We start from the raw sequence: 25,537 nt of genomic DNA, 5'->3' as shown, positions 1-25,537 counted from the left end.
AAACTACAATAAATTATCTTTTCCTACTATCTTTTTAATACTGGATTTTGAAATCTTGGCTTTCTCAGTTCCAGCTGTGCCCTATATGAACGAAATGGATTCTCTGACTCTGAGACATAGGTAATTAATAAGAAGCGCAGCACTCCAGAAATATAGTTCATTATTTGCAACTCCATGTAGCAGGTTAGGACAGCTGGAGAAACAAGAAGTGGCAGCAGCATAGGGAATATGCTGAGTGCAGTGAAAGGGGAAAAACAGTCCTCGAGAAAGAAAAGAGCTCATCTCAGAGTTAGAGCCCTACTTATTTGGTGCATTACATATCGACAACAAGGGACAGGGAAAGGGAAAAGGCAGCTCTGCTTTAGCTGCAGAGGGTCATTGAGGCTCTGTGGTGTGCTTTCGTGTCACTAGTTCATGAACCTGTTCCTGCTCTGGTAGCTGGCTGGAAGAGGAGGACTTGGACATAGCCTGGCATGTCCAGCAGTGGGCATGCTTCATCATGAGTATCTGGGAACAGGCTGAGAGGCTAGGACAGCCCGTTACCAACCTGGTGACTGCAGCAGTTGTAGGGGCACAGCCAGGCAGTAGCCCTGGCACTTCTGTCTTTCTCTTTCACTGTGTGACACGGGAGGGACCAAGTCCATGGATGGGATGCCCGCTGGGTACTGGTCGTCCATGTCACCTCTTCTCTTCACATGTTACAATCACAAATTTGAGCAAGTGAATATGCATTTTAAAGGAAAACAGGAAATAGATCATTTTTATATTATATATTTCTTTTCTCTGTATAGCGTTTACATCTGTTTGGAAAAAAAAAGTATGGAGGATTGTTCAGTTCTGGCAATCTCTGGCACCATATCATACAATTCCCCATAAAATCATAACAATGCTTAGAATTTTTTAAATATATGCATATACATGTATCTATGTTGATTTCTTTTTTTAATGTAATTCAGTAGGTAAATGAGCAATTTTCTGGCAATAATTAGTTTCTTCCTTAGCTTTATTCAATATTTTCTCTAAATAACTTTTAGTAGTGTTGCACATCATTAGTTCTTTAAAAGTAAATTGTGTTCTAAAATTTCAAGCTCAACTTCTGAAAAGGCAAATATCTCTCATAAAGAAGCAGTTTAATCAAATGGCCAGCATAAATTTTGCCGTGTTCTGTACGTGTGTGTACTGTGTAACAGATACAGCCCTCGGTCAAACTACAAAGTTAGCGATTCCTTATTAAATAATGAAAGATTTTATATAAGTAAATTTACCTTCCATTTAGTTATATGCAGTCCTAAACTCTAATGTTGAAAAGTTCATGATTATAAAATATAGTAAGATTGCAGGTTCTGCCTATCAGTACAAAATAGAGCTGTTGTAGACCAGAAGTATTCAGACCATAATTATATTGCAGTTAGCAGCAGGAAGGATTATCAACTCTAGTAGAAAAATACTATACTTGAGGACTGCCTTTATTTGTTAAATTAATAGACCAGTTCTCAGTTTTGACATTAAAAACTAACTCCATTAATTTCCTCAGTGTGTTGGAGTTTGAATTTAACTTTAGTTATTACCATTTTTATATTAGCTAGAAATAAATTCTATTACTTTTTTTTTATGTTCTAAGTTTCTTCCTCCTGTTGGAGAAAAAAAAAACAACAACAAAAAACAACCACAAAATCTACAAAGTTGAACTTTGTCAATAATTCACACAGATAAAAAAATATGAACTGAGTTATCAAAGTAAATAAATCGCTTTGATTATTATGATAGAGATCTTTGTGCTCTGCTTATTAGAAGAACATCATTCTGTTTGAGTAACAGCCAATGTGTTACTTGTTCTATAATTGTTCTTGATGTTCCTTCCTTCAGGAACCACATAGTGAGTCAGGGTGGGTGTGACAATACAAGGCTATAGTTATAGCCGTGACAAAATTTCAAATGTGCAGAACAATTATTTCAGAGTTGTGATTTAGATGTATATTAACATAAAACAGAAATCTTACCAAGGGTTTTAAAATGCTGTGCTTTAGGCTTCTATTTTCTGCTATAGTTATTTGTCTACTGACAAATTAGTTTGGGGCATAGATTTTTAATTTATCTATAGCATGACCCGGCAACACTGCTACACCGGTCCACTATATCCTATCGTTCCAGATTAAAAAATAGCAGTTCCTTCAATGTTAGGCATTTCTTGTGGCTGGTTAGCAAATGTTATTATTCAGTACAGTATTGATACGAATAGAGTATGTGTCAGCAGGTCATTGCGAAATGTATGTTGAAATCATTTTGACAGACAATTCTGTAGCATAGTGGCATGTGCACAGAAAAGCATTCATTTGCTTCCCTTGCTGGAGTATTCAGGGATGCTCTGCAGCACAGCTGTAAATTTTACCTGGGAAGACCAACATGCTATGCAACTCTCTGGTATACGGTGGTTTACAGGATTTTATAGTACGTTTTTTTGCCTCTGCTCGAAACTTAGACTCCTAAGTGCTTCATGTAAGTGGAAATAGTTCAGGGAGGCTGCTTGTAGCAGGGAGAGAATCTAGTAACTGTACCCAGTTTTGCGAAGATATTCCTGGTGCTGGGCTCCTTGCTGAGGCACGGCATAAGCAACACTTGACATTCGTTTTGCAAAATCTTGAGTTAGGAGAGAGGAGGAAAAGTGAAGAGAACTGTCTAAGGGAAGGGACTTGGAAGTGAGGCCTGAGGCACAGTGATAAGCAAAAGAAATCAGACAGGAGGCTACTGCCATTCTTAGGCCCGGAATGGCAGATGTCTCCTCCCCTCCCACCCTTACAAGATTGGACCCAGATGCCCATCTCCTCGTTGTGGGGCCTGGTCTCTGGCAGCTTGCCACAGGCAAACTCTCACTTGCCACTGGGCCAAATGTTATAAATGAGCAAGGTTTGTCTGGAAGTCAGGAGGATGGTGTACAGAGGAACCACACCAAGAACCTGATGGCTGAGGGAGGTGATTTTTTCTTCATAGCTTCAAGGAAGAATGGTGTGTGTGGTGGTAATAGAAATGTCAGCTCCTAGTAGGGACCCATCAGTGAGTTCAGCACACTGAAGCAGAAGTAAAAGTAGATTAGGGCTGTAGTTGTCATTCCCTCCTGTCATGGCACATACTAGCTGCTATTGCCTTCACTGAGCTAGGATCTCTGCAGCCAGCCTTGGACAACCAAGGTGTTGTTTACTTCATACGGTAAGCTTTGTGCTTTGAAGATGAGGATTAGACAGTAAGAGAAGATTTAGAAATTGGAAAAAAGCAAAACAAAACAAACATAAAAAAAAACACAGCTCTGAGGCAAAGAAGCACTTATAACTCTTGAGGAAAATAGACTAAAGCAAAGATGGACACTGTGGACTCTTGTGTAAATTAATTGCATCTTCCAAATCCAGGGAATGTCCTTAAAGGACAACAAGACAGAGTGTATTTTGTTATTGTGAAATTATTTGAAATATTTATACATTGTCTTAAAGAGTTAATTTTTCCTTTCCTTGGAGAGAAAACAGCAGAGAAATCTTACTGATAATAGCGAAGAATGTTGGTATGTGGGAGGTTACCACGCAGTTCCTCTTTGGAGAATGGAACAAAAATTGTGCTACAAACAATTGATGTTCAAAAGACTGAAAAACACTAGGATGCATTCACAGGAAGAAGGAAAAGAATAAAATACAATGAAATACATGTTGACTGCACTCTGTGCAATAAAATCCATATAAAGAAAAAAAATAAGTTACCAGTTTCCTCTTTTTGTGGTATTTCCACTCATTACATTGAGCACAATTTCTCTGCCTATGTTTCTTTCCTAATTGTGTATTGTATTATATCCCAAGACTGAATATTCTGCTATTTGTGTATTAAGTGTACTTAGCAGTTCTTTTATCATCATTTTGGTTTGCTTTTCTAATTAAGTCCATGTCCTTTAAAAAATAAAACACCAGAAAACTTCAGTGTTGAAGAGACTGTGGGAGGTCTGTCATGCAATCCGCTACTGAAAGCAAGACTAGATTCAGAGCTAGAGCTGTACTTTTTATTTTAGTTGGTGGACAGAGAGGAGCAAATTTACACAGACCCTTGAACCTCCCCAGCCATGGGTGGTACATCTTCACCACAGATGTCGCTCCTGCGCACGGAGACTTCTGAATTCCCCAAAGAGGCTTGGTCCTGCTGTGTCCAAACTGAGGCAAGAAAGGAGTCAGACTGCCATTTCATTCCCTGAAATGTTAAGGTTTTCAATACTTTGAAAATACTCTTATTTTTTCTCTAAATCTTAAAGATAAAAAAAAAAAATTATTTTTTTGTTTGTTTAACAGTTTCGCCCTAGATCAGGAGTTAGCTGCTGGTTATGAATACCTCAAATACCTGAGATCTTTCCTCAGTAAGGAAGAAACCCACCGCTGCCTGAATGGCAAGGAGGCAGGGAGGTTGGAAGGGCCTCTCCCCAGTGTGTCATGAGCAGGGAAATGCAGCACGTCGATTGAGCCGGAGTTGTGCTGGCAGGCCAGTTCATGTGGCTAGGCCTTAGTTCAAGAGATGAGTATGGCTGTTCAGCGCAGTAAGAGTCCAATGAAACTGGAACGCTCTGTTTGCCAAATGTAAAGGGTGTAATTTAGACTATGTCTGTTATAGATGCAGCCAAAATATAAACAAACATTGGACTGGGATTTTGGAAACCCCAGCTCTGCTGATGATCTGCTGGCTGCCCTTGGGCAAGATAGTTTATGCCATCCTTAGTTTTATCTGAGAGAACTGAAAAACCTTATGTATTTTGTAAAATTGCTTTACATTTCTAAAGCCCTGTGCAAAGACTAGGTGGCATTGTTGTCACAAAAGTAATTGTGACATTGCTAAAAGGTATTAAAAGCTGATATTTTCAAAGAACTGTTGTGGTTCTTTTTCATGAACGTTACATCTGATAAAGTGATGGAGATTGTGTTACCCATCGATAACCACTGCTGCCGTTCTCCATCTGGGCCCTTTGCACATCTGACCCAAGTTGGTACAAGCTCCAGTTCATAGTTGGCTATGCAACTTATGGCTTTGGCTCTTGGGATTGCCGGTTTACCTATGTCATTCATGGGAGATGGTTGTCCTGACAGCTCATTGTCAGACTTCTGTCAGCATTATAAAGGTTAGGTTAGTTTAAGAATAATCCCCTAAATGCTGCTGGAGAGCAAATACATGTAAGTCATGCAAGTGAAAGCCTTATGCAGTATTGGTTGTTCTGTGCATGATGTGTCCCAGGGCTGTTTACTAGCAGTGTAACCCACAGGGTTATGACAAGACTTGGGTGGTTAAAAATAAGTATTTAAAGTACTTTAAGATCTTTTTAGCATTCAGTAGTATGAAAGGTACTAAAAGAATAGTTGGGGAAGGCTGGAGGTTATAATTGTTTGAAAGCAAACTTCATTCTACAGCGTATGTAGGTAAATCTAACAATTTAGATTATCTTAAGTGCTTTGAAAAGGATGAAAACTATTGTTATTTAAAGACATTAAGAGCCACAGTTAAGTGATTTGCTTTTGAAGTATTTCATTTTAAGCTGTGAAATGGAGTATTAAGCCCATCATTCTTCTGATAGATTCTTTCAGTTCGTAGTGGTAGTTCATCGTGGTTTTGGTGCCCAGTGCTTGTAGTAAAGCATTGCCCCCTTAACAGCTAATTTTTGCTGCATAATGGGATGTAGAAGTAAGGATCAATGGAAACAAGTGTGTGGGGAGAAAAGTGGAATTGTTCTCATAAAAGTTAAAAACTGGCAGTGGTGATCATTCTGTTTGCACATATGCACTTATTAGACACTTTTTATGAAAAAATGCAGCCAACTAGGTCTGTTCAGACTGTGATTTGCAACAAATTAATTACATGTAAAAGGAATATCAAGATAATTTTTCAGCCTTCCTATTTGGTGAATAATTTCAGTGAAATCAGGAAGTATTTGACAGATTCCCCGGCCAAGCGACATTACAATATCATTTAAATTAAGCAGAAAATAAATTATTGCAAGGATATATTACAAATGCTGCTTTTTTGACTTAGTTTTCTAGTTCTGAAATATACCAAGCAGTTTGTCACCAGGGAGTTTTTATTTTAAATATTAAACCAAGTTCATGATTCATCATATTTCAGAGAGTGTCTCATATATTTTAATTTTGATTGTGAATAGGAAAGCAAATTGAAGCAGTTAGCATGGATGCCTTATTTAGAACTCTAGTCTTTCCTACTTTAGCTGTTGGAGTAAAACTAGGAATAATAATTAATGAGTGGATACTCTTGGGTCATTACTTACATAGTCATCTTTGCTCTTTTGCAAGTATAAATTTTTAAATTGAGCAGCTTTAGATTAACTTGTTATGATGTGTTCTTGTAAATAAATATTGATTAGTCTATGTTTGTACACTTCGTATCCTAGGACATTTGGGTGGATTTTGTTGGGTTTTATTTTTTATTTTTTTTACAATGCTACAGATTTGGACAGCAATAAATGTAGTACGACTAAAAAGCAAATAATTTTTTTCTGAACCTTTTTTACAGGTTCTACTTTTTCAACAAGTTGTAAAATCTATTTCAATCTCAGATAATTTTGAAGCTCTTTCAAGTAATAGTCATAAGAATATAAGCCTTATCATCAGTAAATCACTCAAGTAGTGTTTCTTGATGTTATACAGTTACTTTACTTCTATCTATAATGCATATTCACTGGTTAGTGTCAGTCTTAGACTTTGAGTATTTAAGGACTGATCCTTTTCCCTTGGTAACAAGGAAAAATGCCCCCCCAAAAGGAAATGAACTTGGACAGTCAATGGATTACTCTGCCATTTTTTAATGTATTTGATTACGATGAAAGTTATGAATGTTTGCAATTGATTATAGAACTATGAAACTGTTTCTTCCCCAATAGTGCTACTTTATATTTCAGTTGCATGCTAAACTTCATATAGTATGGATATTAAAGATGTATCAGCAAAGAGTTTAAGGTGAAAATTTCCTTAGAACACCTTATTTCTCCTGCTATTTTGTTGTGTGTCCTTGAAGAAAATTCATTGATTCTGTCTGGTTGTCTGTAGGTCAACAAACCTCTAAAACTGTATTTATTTTTGAAAATGGGGTTTGTTTTGTTAGATAATGTACCTTCAGTGCTTTGGGCAGGTAAATGTAACAAAATAAATATGGATGACTGTTACTGTATTTCCTTTGTCTTTTTTATTTCCAAATACCAGACAGTCAGCTGTTTGCAAAAAAGGCTGCTATGTAGAATGTTTTAAGAAATTAAATGATAGTACTGTAATAATTTTTTGATACGCATATCCAGTATGATCACCTTACGTTCAAAACTGAATATATAAGCAGAATTCATTATCTACAAGCTATATCAGTCTTTCACAAATCTGTAGCAACATTTTCCAGTTTGAAAAGCATGCACAATTGCCACAGAAACAACTGGTCAAATGTGTTAACAAGGTAAAATTCTAATTTCAGTGCTGAAACGGTAGCTTTAGTTAATTAGCTGTTGAATAGTTTAATAGTACCTTCTATACAGGCAGGTGCTGTTTGCAACATCCGATTAGGTGAGGAGCCATTTCTGCTCAGAAAGAGCAGTCAGGCACTGGGACGGGTTGCCCAGGGAGGTGGTGGAGTCACCGTCCCTGGGGGTGTTCAAGGAGAGGTTGGACGTGGTGCTTGGGGACATGGGTTAGTGGGTGACGTCGGTGATAGGGGTATGGCTGGAGCAGATATCTTGGAGGGCTTTTCCAACCCTAACAATATGAATCTAAGTGGTCCTGGAAAGGTCCATTGGATGAAGGATTGGTTAGGCCTAAATTTATTTGCACAGTATCCCAAAGGAATATCAAAACACTACTCAAGCAGCATGAATCATTTCATAGTCGTACAATATCCTGAATTGGAAGGGATCCACAAGTATCGAGTCCAACTCCTGGGTCCCCAAAGGATCACCCCAAAATCAGACCATGTGTCTGAGAGCGTTGTCCAAATGCTTCTTGAACTTCGTCAGGTTCAGTGCTGTGACCGCTGCCCTGGGGAGCCTGTCCCAGTGCCCGACCATCCTCTGGGTGGTACTGCATTTGTACCAGCAGTATGACCAGGCAAAGTCTTGGCACTGCAAACATGAGAACAGGTAATTTCACAAAATTCATGTAACTATCTACTGTGTCTTTGAGCTGGTTGAAAGTTACTTTGGTAAATTAAAACAAAAAACAACCTTTCATGGAGGTAGGCATTTGTCATCTCTATATGCAACCTTCTTACTCTTCACTGCAAATTTATTAATTACGGTTATCAGCATAACTGTCAGAAAAGTAGACAGATTTTTTTTTAAGCGTGCTTTTGGCAATTGTATAATACTTTATTTAAAAATATGTGCTCTCTCAAGTGTAGTACAAACATTCCCATGCTAACTCTGTTTTATTGCTACTTATTATTCTTAATTAAATATACAGCACTGCTCGACTTCTTTTCTTTCTTGTTTTATCTTACAAGAACCCATCTATCAAGGCCATGCAATAGGTGAAGCTAAAATAGTTGCCTTGCAAAAAAAATAAAAAAAGAAAAAGTGTTGTGTTCATTTATATTCCTCACTATTGCCTGAAATCTCATGGTAAGGGCTCTGCAGCCACACTTCCTGAAAGCAGTCACATAGGAGGGAGAAGCGGGAGCAAGACAAGGAAAATAAGACCCTTATGAAAAGGATTTGACTGTGTGCTTATATATGATGTTCCAGGATTCTGATATATAGCGGGATAAGGGTTGTGTTCTTAATTGCATTCCTGTTTACTCATTCCTCCTCTTTAAAATAAACCTTAACAAATGTATTTGTGCAAACATATACATAATTAGCTGTTATGCATAATAAAACTGTTAGTATGTAGAAAACAAGTGAGTTCATTCCCCTTATTTTTTTATTTTTATAAATACTAAAAAATAGCCATAATTCATATATAACTTGTAACTTTAGCAAGTTGCAAGAAAATCACTTAACCTAAGGGGATCTCAGGTTTGTATGGGGTACTGACTTAAATGATTGCTTATAAGTTATCATTCTATATTACATTGCTATTACACTGATATTTGAATATATATATTAATTATTTTTTTTCTCTCTCTCTCCAACTAGGAATTGCTGATATTTTTACAGAATTTGCCCACAGTACACTGGGGAAATGAAGAAATCAGTGTACTCCTAGCAGAAGCCTACAGACTCAAATTTGCATTTGCAGATGCTCCCAATCATTACAAGAAATGAATATAAAGAGCCAGAAATTATTAAGACCAATGTGTTCTGCAGTATTATGGCATCTGTTGTTTTGGTTGTGATTTCAGCTCATTGCTCTTTTGTTTGAATGAAGATGACCATTAAAATTCTGTTAGAACTTGCAAAATGAGAAGAGAATACCAAAGAAATGGACAAAGAAGGATATTGAGTAATGAATGAACTTAAAAGTGAACTTTTTCGCTCAGCATGAAATATGAATTCAAATGTCTATCACATAATTGTCTTTTTTCCCCTTCCGCAATTATGATTTGAGCAATTGTTGTATGTACCTGAGTTTTAAAACTTCCTTAAGGAATGATTTTGTGACTACTTCATTGACATTACTATCAGCCAGTTTGAATTACTTGCTTTAGATAAAAAAAAAAACAAAACTCTTCACGGTCATAAAGACCATCTGAGATAGCAAGACCTGTGGTTTGAGGTCTGGTTATAACTCAGAAGATGCTGATGTTCTCACACCATGTTTTATTTTTTCCATGGAATGAGGTTAGAATGCAATAATATAAGAAAGTAAGTTTGCAGTGGAAATTGGTGGTATTTTCTAAACACAATTCATTATTGTAGGGTGTTGTAGATGATTTTTAGCCCTACAAAGAACTGACTTAATACCTAAGACTCATCTGTAGCACTAAAATAAATCCCACTTTATATTATTTTGGAGTGTTTTTAAAATATTGAATGAAATGGAAGATGTGGTCTTGTTAAAATAAAGCCTTTCTTTCAAGCCTTTCAATTTTTTATCATGAAAGTTCACTTTTAAGAATCACATTAAGAAGCTTGGTTTACAAAGCAAGATATATTTTGTTTCTCAGTTGTTGCCTTATTCTCCATTTCTAGCATGTTAGAAAAGGAAAATTAATATATCTGTCCAAAGCTTATTTGTTAAATAGTTTAAGACCTTTTTTCTTACTATTCAGAGGAAGGGAGAAGACAGTTCCCAATAACAGTAACTATACACTCAGATACTTCTGCATCATTAGCAGAATAAAAATCCTCTCTGACTTTATAGAATGAAATCAATGTTTCTTCATATAAGTATGGGATTCTGAATAATTTCTTAAAACTTACATAATTTAAGTGCACTATTTATTTTCAATATTTTTTTTCAGATAATAATTCTGATGTTGCTCTATTAGATGTAAATAAACCTATGTTAATTTGTGCCTGCCCCACACATACGGTTATTGAGGGTGAGAGGTGCAATAAGCAATATACCGGAAGCTCGGAATAGTCATTCACCAGTTCAGTTCTAGAGTTGCATGATGTCACACAAAAAGTGTAGTGCACTTTTAATTTTGGAAAGTAAAAGATTTTCAAGAGGTTTTCTCTTATGACTTGTTATTGGAAGATTGTTTTAAAGTTCTTAAAAATATGTAAATATACGTTTTGAGGAAAGCTTTCTAGACATATTAGTTCATGACACCAACTTTATAATAAGTAACTGGTGTTTCAGGGTAAATAGAAGAAAATACATTTTTACCAATGTGATTATGAGATCTATATTTTAAAATTATATGAAATAAGTGGTAGAAGAGAGAGAAACAAATTAATTCAGAAGCAGGAGGGTTTTCTGACTAGGATGCATTTCTGTTCCACTGACATCAGCTGGGGTTCTCAGCTTTGATGTCTTCAAGTTCAAACCTCCTAGGTTGCTGCATTTGTGCCTAGAGTGTATAGTGGATCTGTGTTTCATAAATATCTGTATATTGTTTTCTATAAGTTCATGCTCTAATGTATCATGGTCTATCTTTATGTTTACAAAGAATGTCATATTGTGCCTAACAGAATATCTACCAATAACAGAATAAAAGAAACCTGAACTTTATGAACATTTGCTTTAGACTTAGTATTTACAGTAATTTGTTAATAGAAATGCATATTATTGTAACTTGAGAGAAGACACACAGCATTAAATGTACAATGTTGTAATGGATTTCTATAATAATAATTATTTTTTAATTAAGATGTTATTTAGGTAGTTACATGTAACATGGAAAGTTGACCCAAAGTTGTCTGCTGTGTCAGATGCTTCTGCATAACATTTTTGGGACTGGATATATAGAATTTCCTTCATCGGGTCCACATAAGTTGTCTGCCATGTCTTCCAAATTCAACAGGTACCTCTTACTTCCCTTGGAAGAAAGTATTACCATCAGAGGTCACATTTACTCTTGTGTCTGTGTCAGAAGTTGAATATTGTACTTGAGCACATTGCTTTTTAAGGATAGTGGGAAGTTTCCTAATATAGTAACAATGATTATTTATAGAGAGACAGAATTTTCTGGAAAACGAGGTATAGATATATAAATAACATTTATATATATAAATATATATATATATAAATATATAAATAACATTTATATATCTATACAGACAGGAATAGTTTTCAGTAAAAAGAAGGCAAACATTTATGTAAAATTTTCAAAATTTTTATTACATTACATGAATACTTTACATAAATATACATAAAATATTTCATTTTATTAAAACCAAGCCAAAACAAAAGCAAACAACAACCTTACATTTAACGATTGTACATCTCAGGTAAAATGTCATTCCAAACATAATATTACATAGAAAAGGAAATAACTTCCTGATTATTACATCCCATGAACTTATTCTTTTCAAAATTCAAAAGATTCCGAATATTATTAAATTCCTTTGTAATATGTATTTTCTTATGAAGGAGGCATCTTGACACATCATTAGTGAAACCAGGCAGTAATTTCCTAAAACTGATGTGAAATATTAAAACTGTAGTGTCTAAAATGTGTGCTAAAGAATTTCTGTAATAAGAATTTAAGCGGGAATGTACAATATAAACAGATTTATGACTACAGTATTTGAAATATGTAAATAGTAAACAAATTACTCCAATATGTAAATACAATACATGCGATAGGATAGAAATGTTAGTTTGAAATCTTATGTAACTAATACGGTATAAGAAATTTGTTGCTTTTTTTTTTTTTTGGCTCAGTTCCATATGGAAAGGCCCATTAATTTGTTTTTAACTTCAGGACTATAGAATAAAACTGTCTGAAGTTCCATTATATGCTTCTGACAATTATTAACACTGAGGCACTGGTTAAAACTGTAAAACTGATGAAAGATGAGGAAATAAATGCATATTTATGAAGTGCTATATAGAGTGGAAAGCTTTTTTTTATTGTTTTCATCAAGTACATTGCATAATACATCAAAGTGTGTTTTTGGTGTGTTTGCTTTTTTTTTTTTTTTTTTTTTTTTTATGGTCCCATAACCCTATATCACAAGAGCAAGTGCAGTTGGAAAAGCTCTGTTCCTAGGTATGTTTCTGCAACTACCTTGTGTCTTATAGATTTTGGAAGTTAATGAGGCAGACAACTTCCAGAGGTCTGTCTCTGCATATACCGTATAACACAAGGTACTGAGCATTTTCTGCAAAAAGTGAATGAAGATAAATTTGATGGAGCAGTGAAATTAAATTGGGGGAAGCAAAGAAAGGATGTAGAGAATTCTTTATGTCTCTGGTTGTTGATGAGGAAAGAGAGGAAGCTTCAGTTCAGTGCTGAGAAACAGTAAGAGATAGCAAAATGGTCAATAAGATTTGGAAACTTAATGATGATTTGAGTAGATTAACAAGGAAAGATGCCCTGTTCATATGGGGAGCTCAAATCCCTTACATCAAGGAAGGTAGCGTGAAACTTCCAATAATCAGCATGCATCAGGTGAGAAAAATATACAAGGCTGGTTATATGGAAGGTAAAGTTAATAACTTCTCTGCTTAAAAATACATCATTTAAGGAAAAAGAGAAACAAAGGGATTCAGTGGGCAACCTTACAGTTATGTCCCTGAGTGCTGATGAATTGTAGTCATACTGTTTTCTCGCATTGACATTTGTATTTCTCCGTCCGCTATAATCTTCTGAAGATCCCACAGAAAATCAACAAGGGAAGATTTTTCAAATGACTTTTTCAAAAGCAGAAGAGATCAAGAAAGACAGAATAAAGGTCCTGAGGTCTCACAAGAAATGCGCTGGGAGACATAGCTTAAAGCTATCTGTTCGTTGTCTTGTACAACAGCAGCTCTGAATATCTAATGTTCTGGGCAGGCATCCCACAGCTTTAAAAGTGAATTGCAGGAGTAAGGACTTGCCAAAAATCTGATCCATACTTCAGGTCACTTCCTCCTTGGGTACAGGATGAGGGGTGTGGGGTATCAGGGGGGGTAAGTGCTTTACAGTGCCTTAAATTCTTTGGAGATTGGAAATGCAGAGACAAGGTAGGAAAGCTCCCAGCCCAGCAGTCACTCATGGAGGATACTGTGCCACGGGAAATAACTTCAGCTCAAGTGCTTCAAATCACCACATGATGGAGAGAGAGCAAATTTCCTGAGCAATTTAATTCCACATCATTTCTGGTTATGTAAGTAACAGCTAAAATCTTGCATCCGATCTGATTTCTCAAGTTCAGGATAGCTGAGGCAGCACTGGAGTAAATAATTAAATTGCTATGGCGCTACATCAAAGAACTTGTTAACGCTTCCAAGTCTTCTGTATATACTCCACTATGAGTCAAGAGATGTGCCAGAAGTAAGAGGCTGAGAGAGCTCTAATACCGCGGAAAGCATCTCAGAGACAAGTGCTCAGAAACTCAGACTTCTACGGCCAGAAGAATTTCCTGTAGGCTTCCGAACGGGAATTAACATGCACTGTCAGGAAGGCATAGTGGTTTGAACTGGACTTCCAGATTTATGCTTGTGAACAAACGTCCTCAATGTAGAAAATGAACGTCTGAATTTCTTGCCACCATGTATGGAGATCTTCAGGAGCTTATGCTCCAAGCACAAGCTGAAAAGTCTGAACTACAATACAGAGTCATTTCATTCCTAATACAGAACTACCTAGAGACATAAGTCAGAAAGTACCAAAATTTCTACCACACATCTGCTGTGATGATTGTTGATCTGCCTTTGTTATTAGCCAGGTAATTGATATGATCCAAGATTTGGTGTGCATATTTAATGTGATTTGCCAGTTCCTGATTTTCCTTCACAATTGACATTTCAGTTCCGTAAGATCTGGATTTTGAAGCCTACTTCTCTAATTCTAGATATTTCTAATCCACCATCATTTCCCTAGGTCTACTCAGAGATCCTCCTCATGGGAGGAGAACCATGATGAATTTCAGAGCAATAGACGAGTTTTATTTCCTTTAACTTCTGATTTAACAGAAAGGATGGAGGCAATGTACTTCTTGAAGTACTTGGACAGCTTAATGTGCCAACTCAGGATCCTGATACAGAGCTTTTTGAAATTCAGGATTTTTATTTTCATATATTTTCATCTTCCCAAAGACAGAACAGAGATTTCAAGTGACCAGTGCCTGCTACCAGCCCATTTCATCTGTTCACCATTTTAGCAGTGTAAATAATACAAAATATGTAGCTGTCATGACAGCTCACATGAGGTAACAAGATGCCCAGGCTTATCAATAGTTAGCTGGCTGTCTCACTCATAAAATGTCATTTTAACAACTAAGGCAATCGAACAGACTTGGTGATTTTTCATTGCTTTTGGACTACAAAATAGTCAATAACTCCAGCTCAAAGCAGTGCTTGTAGAAGCACTTTTATACTCCAGTTAATAATAAGTTACATATCTGTAGGAAAAAAAAAAATGTAATACTATACATCCTGTCTGATCATGTAAAAATTTATCTGAGGACATTGTTGAGGATTTGCTGCACTCTTACAGAATATATGATCACATGCAAACAAATCATTTGGCTTTCGCATGCAGGCATAAAAGAAGTTGGCATCTCAGAAAAGAAAACGGCTTTCTTGTTCATTTTTTTCCCAGATATTTTGTCATTACTAAATCTGTGAAAAATTTCCTGTACGTTTGAAGAAGGAATGCATTTCTCTGTATTGCTGTCATCAGAATACGGGGCAGCAGACACCATGTTCCCATGACGCAGCCATTACTTTCTGAGTATGGAGGCTGCTTGAGAAACCTTACACAAATGTTTTGAAGGTAAGGGCCAGCCAGTTGGTTGGCCCAACAAAGACAAGTTAGGTTAAATAATCACTTTGCCATGCTGTTTCAAGTTATTATCTTTCCAGTTGTAAATGCATCAGAAATGTAGGCCTCTACTTCTGAGCTTGTCACGCTCTTCTTTCGCAGTCAATGGAGGGAAACTGCTCCTTCCAGGGGCCATTCCCCATGCCCATAAGTAGACTTCTGAATTATACCAAGTGAACGGCACCTTAAAAATTTCTCATCTCCCCTCTAGCATTGTAGGATTCTGGGAGATGAACCCTTATTGAGCTGTCAGCATTGTCATTTTCACAGTTTGAAGTCAATTAAATAAACTTCAATTAATTTGAATCAACATTTCCATACGTACCTTGGAAAGAATCAGACATAAATTCTGTCAAATGCATTTTCAAAATGCATACTTGAAGTTCAAATTTTATAATACACACGAACCGAATAAGCTATAATCTGAAGGACACATATTGATTTGTTTGTTGCAGCTACTGTACTGTAACACCAATCTTACTTAGCTATGCTTTAGCTGCAGCTAGATAGCGGTTCAGTCCATTAGCTTGCTGTTTATATTTGCTATCTTTCCTGCTGTGAATAAACTATAGCCCTGTAGCACAGCCAGAGATAAAACTTAGTATCCTTGCATGCAAATTGAAATGAGTGAAAAAAGAAATGTTGACAAATTACTTCATTTTCAAATGGGATCTTTGCGCTGGGATCTTCTACCACTTGTTATGTAAATAAATATTATAGGCTGCCAAGAAAAATTTATAGGACACAATTTCCCATTCTGTCTAACCAAAAGTAATAGCAATGGTAGGGTTTACTCTTCCTATTTAAGTAGCATCCAAACTGTATAATCTGTTTGCCAGGCACTGGGGAAGATAAAGCTCCTATCTCACAGGCATGGCTGTGCATCTCTGGGTGTCCTGGAAGACATTCCCAAATGGTAGAGGGAAACGTGAGCTGGAACACAGTTATTTGGCAGGGAGTTGAGCTGAGAAATTTCCAAAGGATGTCCTGCTTAGCTGACCAGATTCCCAAGCCACAAATTAGCATGAAACTGTGTTCACTTCATATACCTGCATATTTCTTTGGAAGACAGAAACACTATCACCATGCCAGCAACAAAACAACCTAATGGTTTCCTGACTGGATGTGTTTTATAAAAATAAAAGAAAAAAAAAAAAAGAAAAAGAAAAAATAGAAAAAAAAAATAAGAGCAACCCACCAATAACATTATTAATCTGCAGGAGAAAGGTAACTTTGTTGTTGGAATTCTAGACCGTTTGTTGAAGAGTACAGATATCAAGCAAAAGCAATAGCAATTGTAAAATTGGAGGTTGCTACTTAGGTTTAGCATGAGTTCAACAGCTATCTAAAAAGTACTTGTATAGAATAGTAGGTGACATACAGGGTTTGCATATCAGTGGTTAGACTGGTTCTCAAAGCCTTTTTAAACCTTGCATTCATCTTTATGGATGAAAATAAGACTGCAGAAATGCCAAGTCTCTGTGTAATCCTCTTTTGCTAACTAGATTGGATATAGACAGTTTCTCTAAGACTGCAGTGTTGCTCTCAATTTCAAATAATCAGGGAGATCTAGGGGAAACGGCATCAATTTAAGGAGCGGCAATATTTTGAAGATGTATCTTTTCAGTCTAAATTATTGTTTTCAGTTTATTAAACTTCTCTAAGCTCTTCACGTAGATCCTTTCTGACAGGCAGGCCAACACCAGTTTTCATCCAAACTTTGGGGATACCAAAAACGGTTGAAGGAAAATGGTGGTTCAGAGGGAATAGCTGCTGTAACTGATGATGTGCTATGGACCTCATCCTAGGTATCTACCTGATTTGGATTAATACAGAAAGGATTGATATAGCTAAAATAAATTAAAATAATGTTTGTTTTCAGACAGCATTGTTTTGGGATCCTGAGGCCTGTGTTGTATAAGAATATGTATCATGGACAACCTTTTTGTGACTAATAAATACTACCAGCTATGTTTTAAGCTCACTCCAAAAGGTCCCCTGGGAAACATTTCTATATAATATTGGAACTGTCGTCAAATTTTGGACATTATGTGTTGGAACTGTAAAGTGTCTTGCTAGCCTTTCATATTATGTAGTAAGTTTTTATTGTATTCAGTAAATATATTTGAGTGTTTAGCAATAGCACAAACTTCAGCCTCCACCTTTATAGAGTCTTCTTTATAAGCTCATCTATTTATTTATTTATTTTTCTTCTTGCTTTTAAGACACGCTGAGTGGTGCTGCCACATGAGGAAGTGATGCAGCATCAGCGTATTGAAAAGCAAGTGATTTTAACTTCAGAAGTAATTGGTAGGTTTCTTTCTTGGATGGCCCAAGTGAAAGGAAGTGTAATTTGAAGATCTGAAATCAGGTCCCAGTACCGAGATTCTTTTTTATTAAAGGAAGGAAACACATTGGGCTAAAATAAAAAATACTGATAGATCTGAGGCAGCCCACAGCATAAGAGCTGCCAGTTTCTGAATGGAGACTAAGTGTTGCTTATGTTTAAAGTGCAAATTAATTTCCTCTCCAGAGAAATGAAGTAGCTCAAAGCTACGAAAATCTCTTCCATGAACAAGGACTGTTAAAGAAACTGCCAGTTAAGACTACTGATGAAATAAATGCAGCAGAGAAAGAAGATTGCAGTTTTTGGTGACAAGGCAAAATAGATCAATGGAAACAAAATACATCTGGAATTTCTCAACCTACAATAGGAGATGAAGAGAAATAGCCTGAAAACCAGCTAAAGACACAAACACAACTCTTTTTTGAAGAAACCAGAAAATAAATAAATAAAAAGACATCAATGAATCTGACCGGATAATCTATTGAAACTAAAGCAATCCAATATATCTCTAACCCCAGTAAAGGTACTAGCATCATTTGTATCACAAAAAGTATCCAGTATAAAAAGAAGAAAAAAAAATAATAAATAAAAAAAAAGAAGGAGGAGGAAGCTACGTTGTCACCCAAGGGCACTATTCTCAGTACTCAATTTTAAGCTTGTGACCATCATTATTCAGCTGATCTCTTCAGGTTGGTTGCAGGGACCATGAAGAAATGAAGACACAGAGACAACTGGCAGCCTCTAACCTCTTTTGCTTTGGGAAAGAAATGTGCCAGCAGCTGAGAAGGACCAGTCATCCGGGCAACAGAAACATCTCCCTGTCCCAATCTATGCCATTTCCATGGGAAAATATGACTGGCATAACTCTCCTGCCATTTGAACTAAAATTAATTCCATGAGTTTTTCTTCTTAACAAAAAAAACCCTCTTGGTCAGAGACTCCTCCAGTATGGACCTGCAGTGCTGGCACCTTACACTTTGCTGACATGCTCTGATGTTTCAGGAAGAAACACATGAAAAATACAGTAATTTATACTGTTGGACACAGTGATGGTCAACATTTTGATTCAATGTTCCACAGTGAATTCATGCAGGGATGACAGTGTTGGAGTCAATATATATATATATATATATATGTATGTATGTATAAAAGATTTCTCAGTGGTGCTAGTGAAATTCTAGTGGTTCCCTGAAATTATATATGTACATCTGGTGCTACACTTCTTCAGAGAAGCTTATGCAGAGTGACTGTTACTTTGAAATATTTCTTTCTTTACCCTGCTCTGTCTGACAGGAATTTACTTCTTTTGTGCAAGGTAGCTGTATGAAATTTTATCAGACCATCTGTGAAAATAGCAAAAGCTCCTCGTGTACTAACTTGTTTCTTCTGACTTGGGTTCACTGCATAAGCAGAAAAGCCGGGTGGGGGAAGCCACCACCACTATTTTTGTTGCTATACATTTTGCAAATCTAAGCATTGACGTTTCTTCCATATTAAAAAACAAACAAGCAAACAAACAAACAAACAAAAAAACATATCAGTAACTTCTGTGTGATTGAAAAAGAGCTTTGGCAGAGCTGCTGTTTGAAAAGACGTTGTTTGAAAACCAGATCTCTAGATTTCTGGAGAGGTGTGCGTAAGATCTCTGAGTGCTACGGCTGCAAAAACACTTCGGAGCTGGTACACGGGAGGGCGCATCTATCCTACGGTTGCAATGAGACAGAAGCCGCACTCCCAGCAATCATCTGCCGAGCAGGAACGCTTTATTCATGAGCATGCAAAGGAAGACTTTAGCAATCAAGACTCCGGCTACAACATAAGGATGGTAAAAATAACCACAGTCCAAAGCCTTATGCCACACAGGGAGAGTCACTTTATAAAGCCAGTCTTCAGAAATTACTTGCTTTCCTTCAGTATCAGTCAAAAGGAATTTGCTTAACCTGCCATGATGCTGTTTTCAGAAGCAGGAAAATCCAGCATGTCTTTTCTCTTCCTGTTCGGGGACCGGACAGACCTTACAAGACACAGCTGCAGGGGAGCAAAGCTGGCAAAATGTGGCCTTTAGTGTACATCACGCCGTGCTGTGGCATATGGGCTGAAACCCTGCACGGGAAAACAGCATACTGAAAACATCCACCATATGGTAAAATCAGTGAAATAGCAGCAGCAGTAAGACCAGAACGACATCACTCTGCAGAGCAGGACTGTGTCTCGTTTAAGATGTATATTACTGGATGTCCCAGTCAGAATTAGGGTCCTCGGTGTGAGGTATTTGACAATCACTTTGCCTTGAGCAAACAAAGCTGGGAAAACAACAAAGACTGGGATTTAAAAATCCCAGCCTAAAGCAACAAACAGCACAAAGCAGAATCTCACAGCTCATTGTAAATGCCTCTGATCGCGGGGTTTATCGCTTTCCCACCTGTACTTTACTAATCTAGCTACTTAGGCTCCGTGAGCTCATTCAGAGTGACTATCTGACTCCTTCAGCTGTTCACCTTGAATGCCACCACAGAGCCAGGTTTCGTGCCTGAAACTTGGTGCAATATGGAAAGGGACGGAGGCAGAAAGAGCATGTGTGTAGTGTAGGGATGAATCTCAATTACAGTTTCTGTGGTTTCTTGGTTGCCAAGGCAAATTTTGGCCAATGGTGTAATGAAGGAGGAAAGTAAAGCCATGTCCCTGTACTGTTTTCTGCACAGGGCTGTCATGCAGTGGCGGGGAGACCCTGCCAAAGTCCTTGCAGAAACTCAACCAACCCCTGAAAGCTCTGCTGTGACACCTATGTCACATTTTTTAGCTCAACCTCACATGTTCAGCCACTGATCACCTCCCATAGCAAACATTTCCAAGTGGTTTTCTCTCAGCCTCCGAGATCAGGGAAGCTGCAGAGGTGTGCTACCGCGTGTCACTGCGGTGTGGCCTGGTACCTGGGCATCGCTCCTAGCAGCTATGGCAATGCTCCCCCTGCTAAACCAGGGCAATCGATTAAAACAACAGGAAAGACATGCAAAACCGCATGAAATGAGCTGACAGATGAAGAAGGGCAACCAGATACCAGTAAGGCTCCAGATACGTTAAAATCTGCAAACTAATTGTTTCCTTAATGGGATAATGCTTCTGAAGACTGCTGTTTGGAAATGCAATGGCCTGGAAAATAGAGGTCAATAAAACAACAAAAGGACAACCAGCCTAGCTGAAAGAGGAGAGCATTTGATGGAAATAATTTAATCACAAAACTAATTTCTTATCTGTTAAGTAGGGAATGCTGGTTGGGAATGCAGTGGAGCGTGGTAAGTCTTGCAGCTGAAGTCCTAACAATGTAGTTAGTCATGCTTTGGTGTAGCAACACAAATCCTTTGGGACAGAGAAACTCCTCTAATGTTGTTTTTCTCTAAAAAATAATAGAATTGCCAGAAACAGGAACAATATCTGAAATAAATAAATAAATAAAATGTTTAATTTTTCAGGCCAGGATCATTATCCATGTATTACCCTTTGTACTAAGTATTTGAGTCCAGCTCTAATGTACTGACTCTGGTCCAACAGCTGATGGCTCTTTGGCCTGCTTTTACTTAGTCTGCCAGGCTACTACAGATGACATTTGGGGTCCCTAAGCCTTGTAAGGACAGTGTTTGGCTCCTGAGTTCCTTTCCTGAATGAGGCTGTGGTTTCCATTGCCCCACACAATGACACTTAAGGTGAAGTTTAAGACACTCAGAGAAAAGACTGTATTTTACAAAAATCCCTCCAGCCATAGCTTGTCACTAAGTCCTGCTCCTCTGCTGCACTTTAACCTGGCCTAGAAGCTACTCAGGCAGTAGCAGTTTGCGACGTCTTACCATCATTATATGGCATAATGTCTTGTAATTCACACCGGTTCTTCCAGAACATCAGGAAACGTTGCTACATAATGTGGTCAAATATAATCTGCCTTGTGAAAAGTCTCAGGGAAATAGTATAGCATCCAGTGCAAGAAAAGGCAATGAGACAATAAAAGAGCAAAAAGCTGTGTATCTCATTGACAGGCACAGCCTGTAGGCAGACAAGCTAATGTTACCTGGGATTTTTGAGCCACAGCCTTCATAGTGTTAGTCCTTCTGTGCTTTTAAATGTTTTCCACTGATATTTTTTCAAAAGATATTCACTTTGAATTTTGTATATAGCACTTAATCTTTCAGAAATATACAGTTAAAATTGAACTAGGAAGAACAGCCGCAGCTGTCCCTCCCAGATAAGGGATGGGAGCATTCAGCTCTTTGTTTGCAGCAGAGAAAGCCTGGAGACTGGCCAGTGTTAAGCTAGAGCAGCGCTGTAAGGTAGGCTCCGAGGGTACCACAGAGTATCACAAGTTTGGAGAAAGTGGGTCACACAAAATGACCTGCACAGATTAAGCCACAGGATTTTAAGAGAGGAGAAAACAACCATCAGATATGTAGCTAATCAGCTTCATGAGATATGAGGAGTCCAAAGAGTCAAGAGTAAAGAGTCAATAAATAATAAGATGCCATGCTTCAGGGTTAGGAATGTTGCTGATTTAATATGAAGTGATTTAACTGCATGTCTGTTCTGTTAACAGACACTTTAATAGCACAGTCTGGAAAGTCTGATCATCATTTTGTTTTCATGTTCTCTGCCAAATGATGCAAGTACTATATGTATGGAGAAATGCATTGGAATGTGTAATACAAGCATCAGATCTATACAAAAAGGTAAGCTGAATAATAAAAATGCAAGCTGAATAACAAAAATGCAAGATATAATCAAACTGCAATGATCAAACTGCAATGCTTTTTATTTATTTATTTTTTTCTGTTATTAATACATTTTTCATCTTTGATGTAGCAAATCTCCTTCAAACACAGGATGAATCTTGAAAGCCATAACTCTGCCAGAGCTGATACTGTTCACTAATGATTTGCTAGTCCTACCTGTTGGATAGTACTGTCATTAAGCCTACAAGTCCTCTTTCAATCAGGATGACAACCTGGGGGAGAGGAAACACAAAACATCTTAGTTTATTTTTTTATTTTATTTTATTGTAAAAAGGTTTCTTTCTTACCCAGAAGGAACAAACATTTATCTATGGGATTGCAAAACAGCTTGTGATGCCTGCTGGGAGGCATCAGGGTGTGCTTCCGTGGGCAGCCTAAGGCAATCTAGGACTGGATTAGTGCAACCTCTGCTTTCCCTATGGCCTACGCTACACACCTTCATCCCTTCTCTTGCATTAGCCCTGGCATCTCTCTGGCTTCACGCAGATCCTGTTCACAGAACTGACCTGGCTGAAAGCTAATTATTTTATTTCATGGTAAGCTTTCAGTTTTTCCAGCTCCCTGAACCATTTCACTGTGCAATCAAACGAATGCCTGTGCTGAAGTCACAAAGGAGAAAGGCATAAAGAGCTCGAAATGGGCAAGACAGTGGGATCAGAGCAACCTTGTTTTAGATTAGCTTAAACCACATGCTGAGACTCAGGCTCTGGGTGGGAGAGGCCACAGAAGCCTGATCTTCTACCAGTTGCTAGCTAACCTACCTTCTCATTTTGAGACTGTGTTCAGGCCTTTTCCTTGTGTTTTTTTTTTTTTTTTCTTTCTTTCTTTTTTCTTTTTTTTTTTTTTTTTTTTTTTCTTTTTTCTTTCCTCTACTGCTTTGTTCACACATCTTAAAGGAAAGAGTCATTTGCTCTAAGCAGGCTGCATTTATCTGCTTGGTACTTGCCACAGGTCAGAAGGAACAAAAGCTGGTGTGTCCATTCTGTTGGGCCAATGGGAAGGAGACAACTGGTACAAGGGCAATGAGGAATGCAGCCTGAGATGAGGGCTCAGAGGCAACGAAGATGGTAGCTATTCCTGGCATTTATTCCTCAAACTCTGATGTATAAAGAGCAACACACTAATCTCCACTTGGTAGACAGGAAAACCATTACCTTTGCAGAAGTGGACAGCAGAGAATGTGCACAAGCCCTGGGAAAGTACATCAAGGATTCTTATCCCTCCTCAGCCCGGCTCTTCCTGCAGATTCTTTAGAGCCACCTTCCATTTCCTTTACTGCACTTCCCTCCAGTTACTGATTATTGGCACTTGGCTTTTTCATCTAGGACAATGTTTGCATACTTTCTCTTTTTGCTTTTATCTAAGTGTTTTTGTCTCTAGGCTTTCAAAACCTGCTCTAATCAAACCTTTCTCAAGTCCTGGCTTGCATGTTCATTTAAGCTTAGCCTCGTCTATAAAACGTTCCTGAGAAATCAGCCTCCTCTCTTCGGTTTGCATATCCCATACTAAAAATCTTGTTTAAAAATTCACACGGTAATTCTTACTCCTTGCTGCCAAAGCCACTGGATAAATCCACGGACTCTGTTATATGACAGCACATTCATTATGTATAATTACAAAGCATATGAGATGTTACTCTTCGTTGTTAGCTTGGGTACACTGGAATTCAAGCACACATCTGTACACAATTTATAGTTGCTTATAACATATGCTAGCACACAGCATGTGAACAGCCAGAATTTAAGCTCAGGTCCTGCATGAGGCTCTTCATGAATCTGCTCATAGCTGCTGCCAGCAGCGCTGTCTTGAGAAATGGGAACAGTGGGGTTCTGCTCAAGGAAAAGGAAAGAATGGGGACATGAATGCAGAGACTCTAGGAAAAGGATGCAGAGATTCAGCTAACTGAAATAACTTTCTCTTCCTTCAAATATGGCTATGAAAACTGTGGGTAGCATTTATTTATTTTTTTATTTTATTTTTAGAAAGAACAACCAGAAGAGAGTTGGTTGATTCTCTTTAGAGAAGGGATTAATGATTGCCTTACAAAATAAAATAAACTCTCAAAGTATAAGAGAAGGCAGTAATAACAGTGTAAGTTAGAATTGCAGTACCTACATTGAACTGACATGGACTCCCTCAGAATATGTTCAGGGGTCTTATATTAACATTAAGCAGCTGTTGAGATCTTGTCTTTAATAATGCACAATGTTATTACACTGAAGAGTACCAGCACTGACATCTCCAAACTCATATTAGAGGAAGAACAGACTACTTTCATTGTATTATTCACTATTTCGTTTGTCAGCACTGCCACTTTTGCTTTCAGGAAACAGACCACGTTTACTTCTGTGTCTTATGATTTGAAATAAAGGCTTTCAGGCAACAGAGAATGCTATTTAAAACATAGCCCTTCAGCTCTGATAAGTTTCATGAATTAGAATACATCTCTTCACCTAAATAGACTGTAAATATATATATTTTTTCAGTAGCAAACAATGCAGATATCTCTGCAACTTGTGAAAACCAAAAAATGTAATTTCCCAGTGTAGCTGACTGAGAGTCTTTCCCCTCTCAACTACTTCAGATAGCTTAGCCACAGATTTGCTGTCCTCCATGCCTTAAGTTATCAGCATCATTTATACCTGTGTATATAGAGGTGCTTCCCAGAAAGCTCAAACTTTGAGTGGCTACCTTCAGAGTTCACAAAATTTAATTGCCGTTTTACAATCCTTTATATATATCTATATCTATTTATCTATCTATATATATATTGAAAAAAATGCATTCAGAACTGTAACAAAAACCTCCAGCAAAAATTTTAAAAATGTGCCACTGGAATATTGCAATATTTCATTCCAGCAATGTGAAAGCATGTGGCTTTCAAAGAAAAAATTCCCAATTATCTACAAAAGCTCCACCTGATTGTCTTCAAAGTAAGACTTCAAAGTCAAGCTTGTAGGATAGAGGATGACATAACGATCCGCAGATTCATTGTCATCTCAGAGGTGGTTACCATCCTATTTAACCTGACAGTCGACAGTAAACCACGTGTACC

At 37.5% G+C, this 25,537-nt stretch overlaps 1 protein-coding gene across 1 annotated transcript in view; it reads left to right on the top strand.

The window, feature by feature from the left end:
• Nucleotides 1-12,442, top strand: part of TBC1D22A (TBC1 domain family member 22A) — a 167,782-nt gene extending 155,340 nt beyond the window's left edge. The window contains exon 13 of the mRNA XM_068670052.1: nucleotides 9,137-12,442. Coding sequence (XP_068526153.1) covers nucleotides 9,137-9,265 — 129 coding nt within the window. The 3' untranslated portion in view covers nucleotides 9,266-12,442. The remainder of the gene's footprint in view (nucleotides 1-9,136) is intronic.
• The last annotated feature ends 13,095 nt before the right edge of the window (nucleotides 12,443-25,537 follow it).

The sequence above is a fragment of the Anas acuta genome, chromosome 1 (assembly GCF_963932015.1).
Source record: "Anas acuta chromosome 1, bAnaAcu1.1, whole genome shotgun sequence".
Classification (NCBI taxonomy): Eukaryota; Metazoa; Chordata; class Aves; order Anseriformes; family Anatidae; genus Anas; species Anas acuta.
This window is presented reverse-complemented; position numbering and strand designations above follow the sequence as displayed.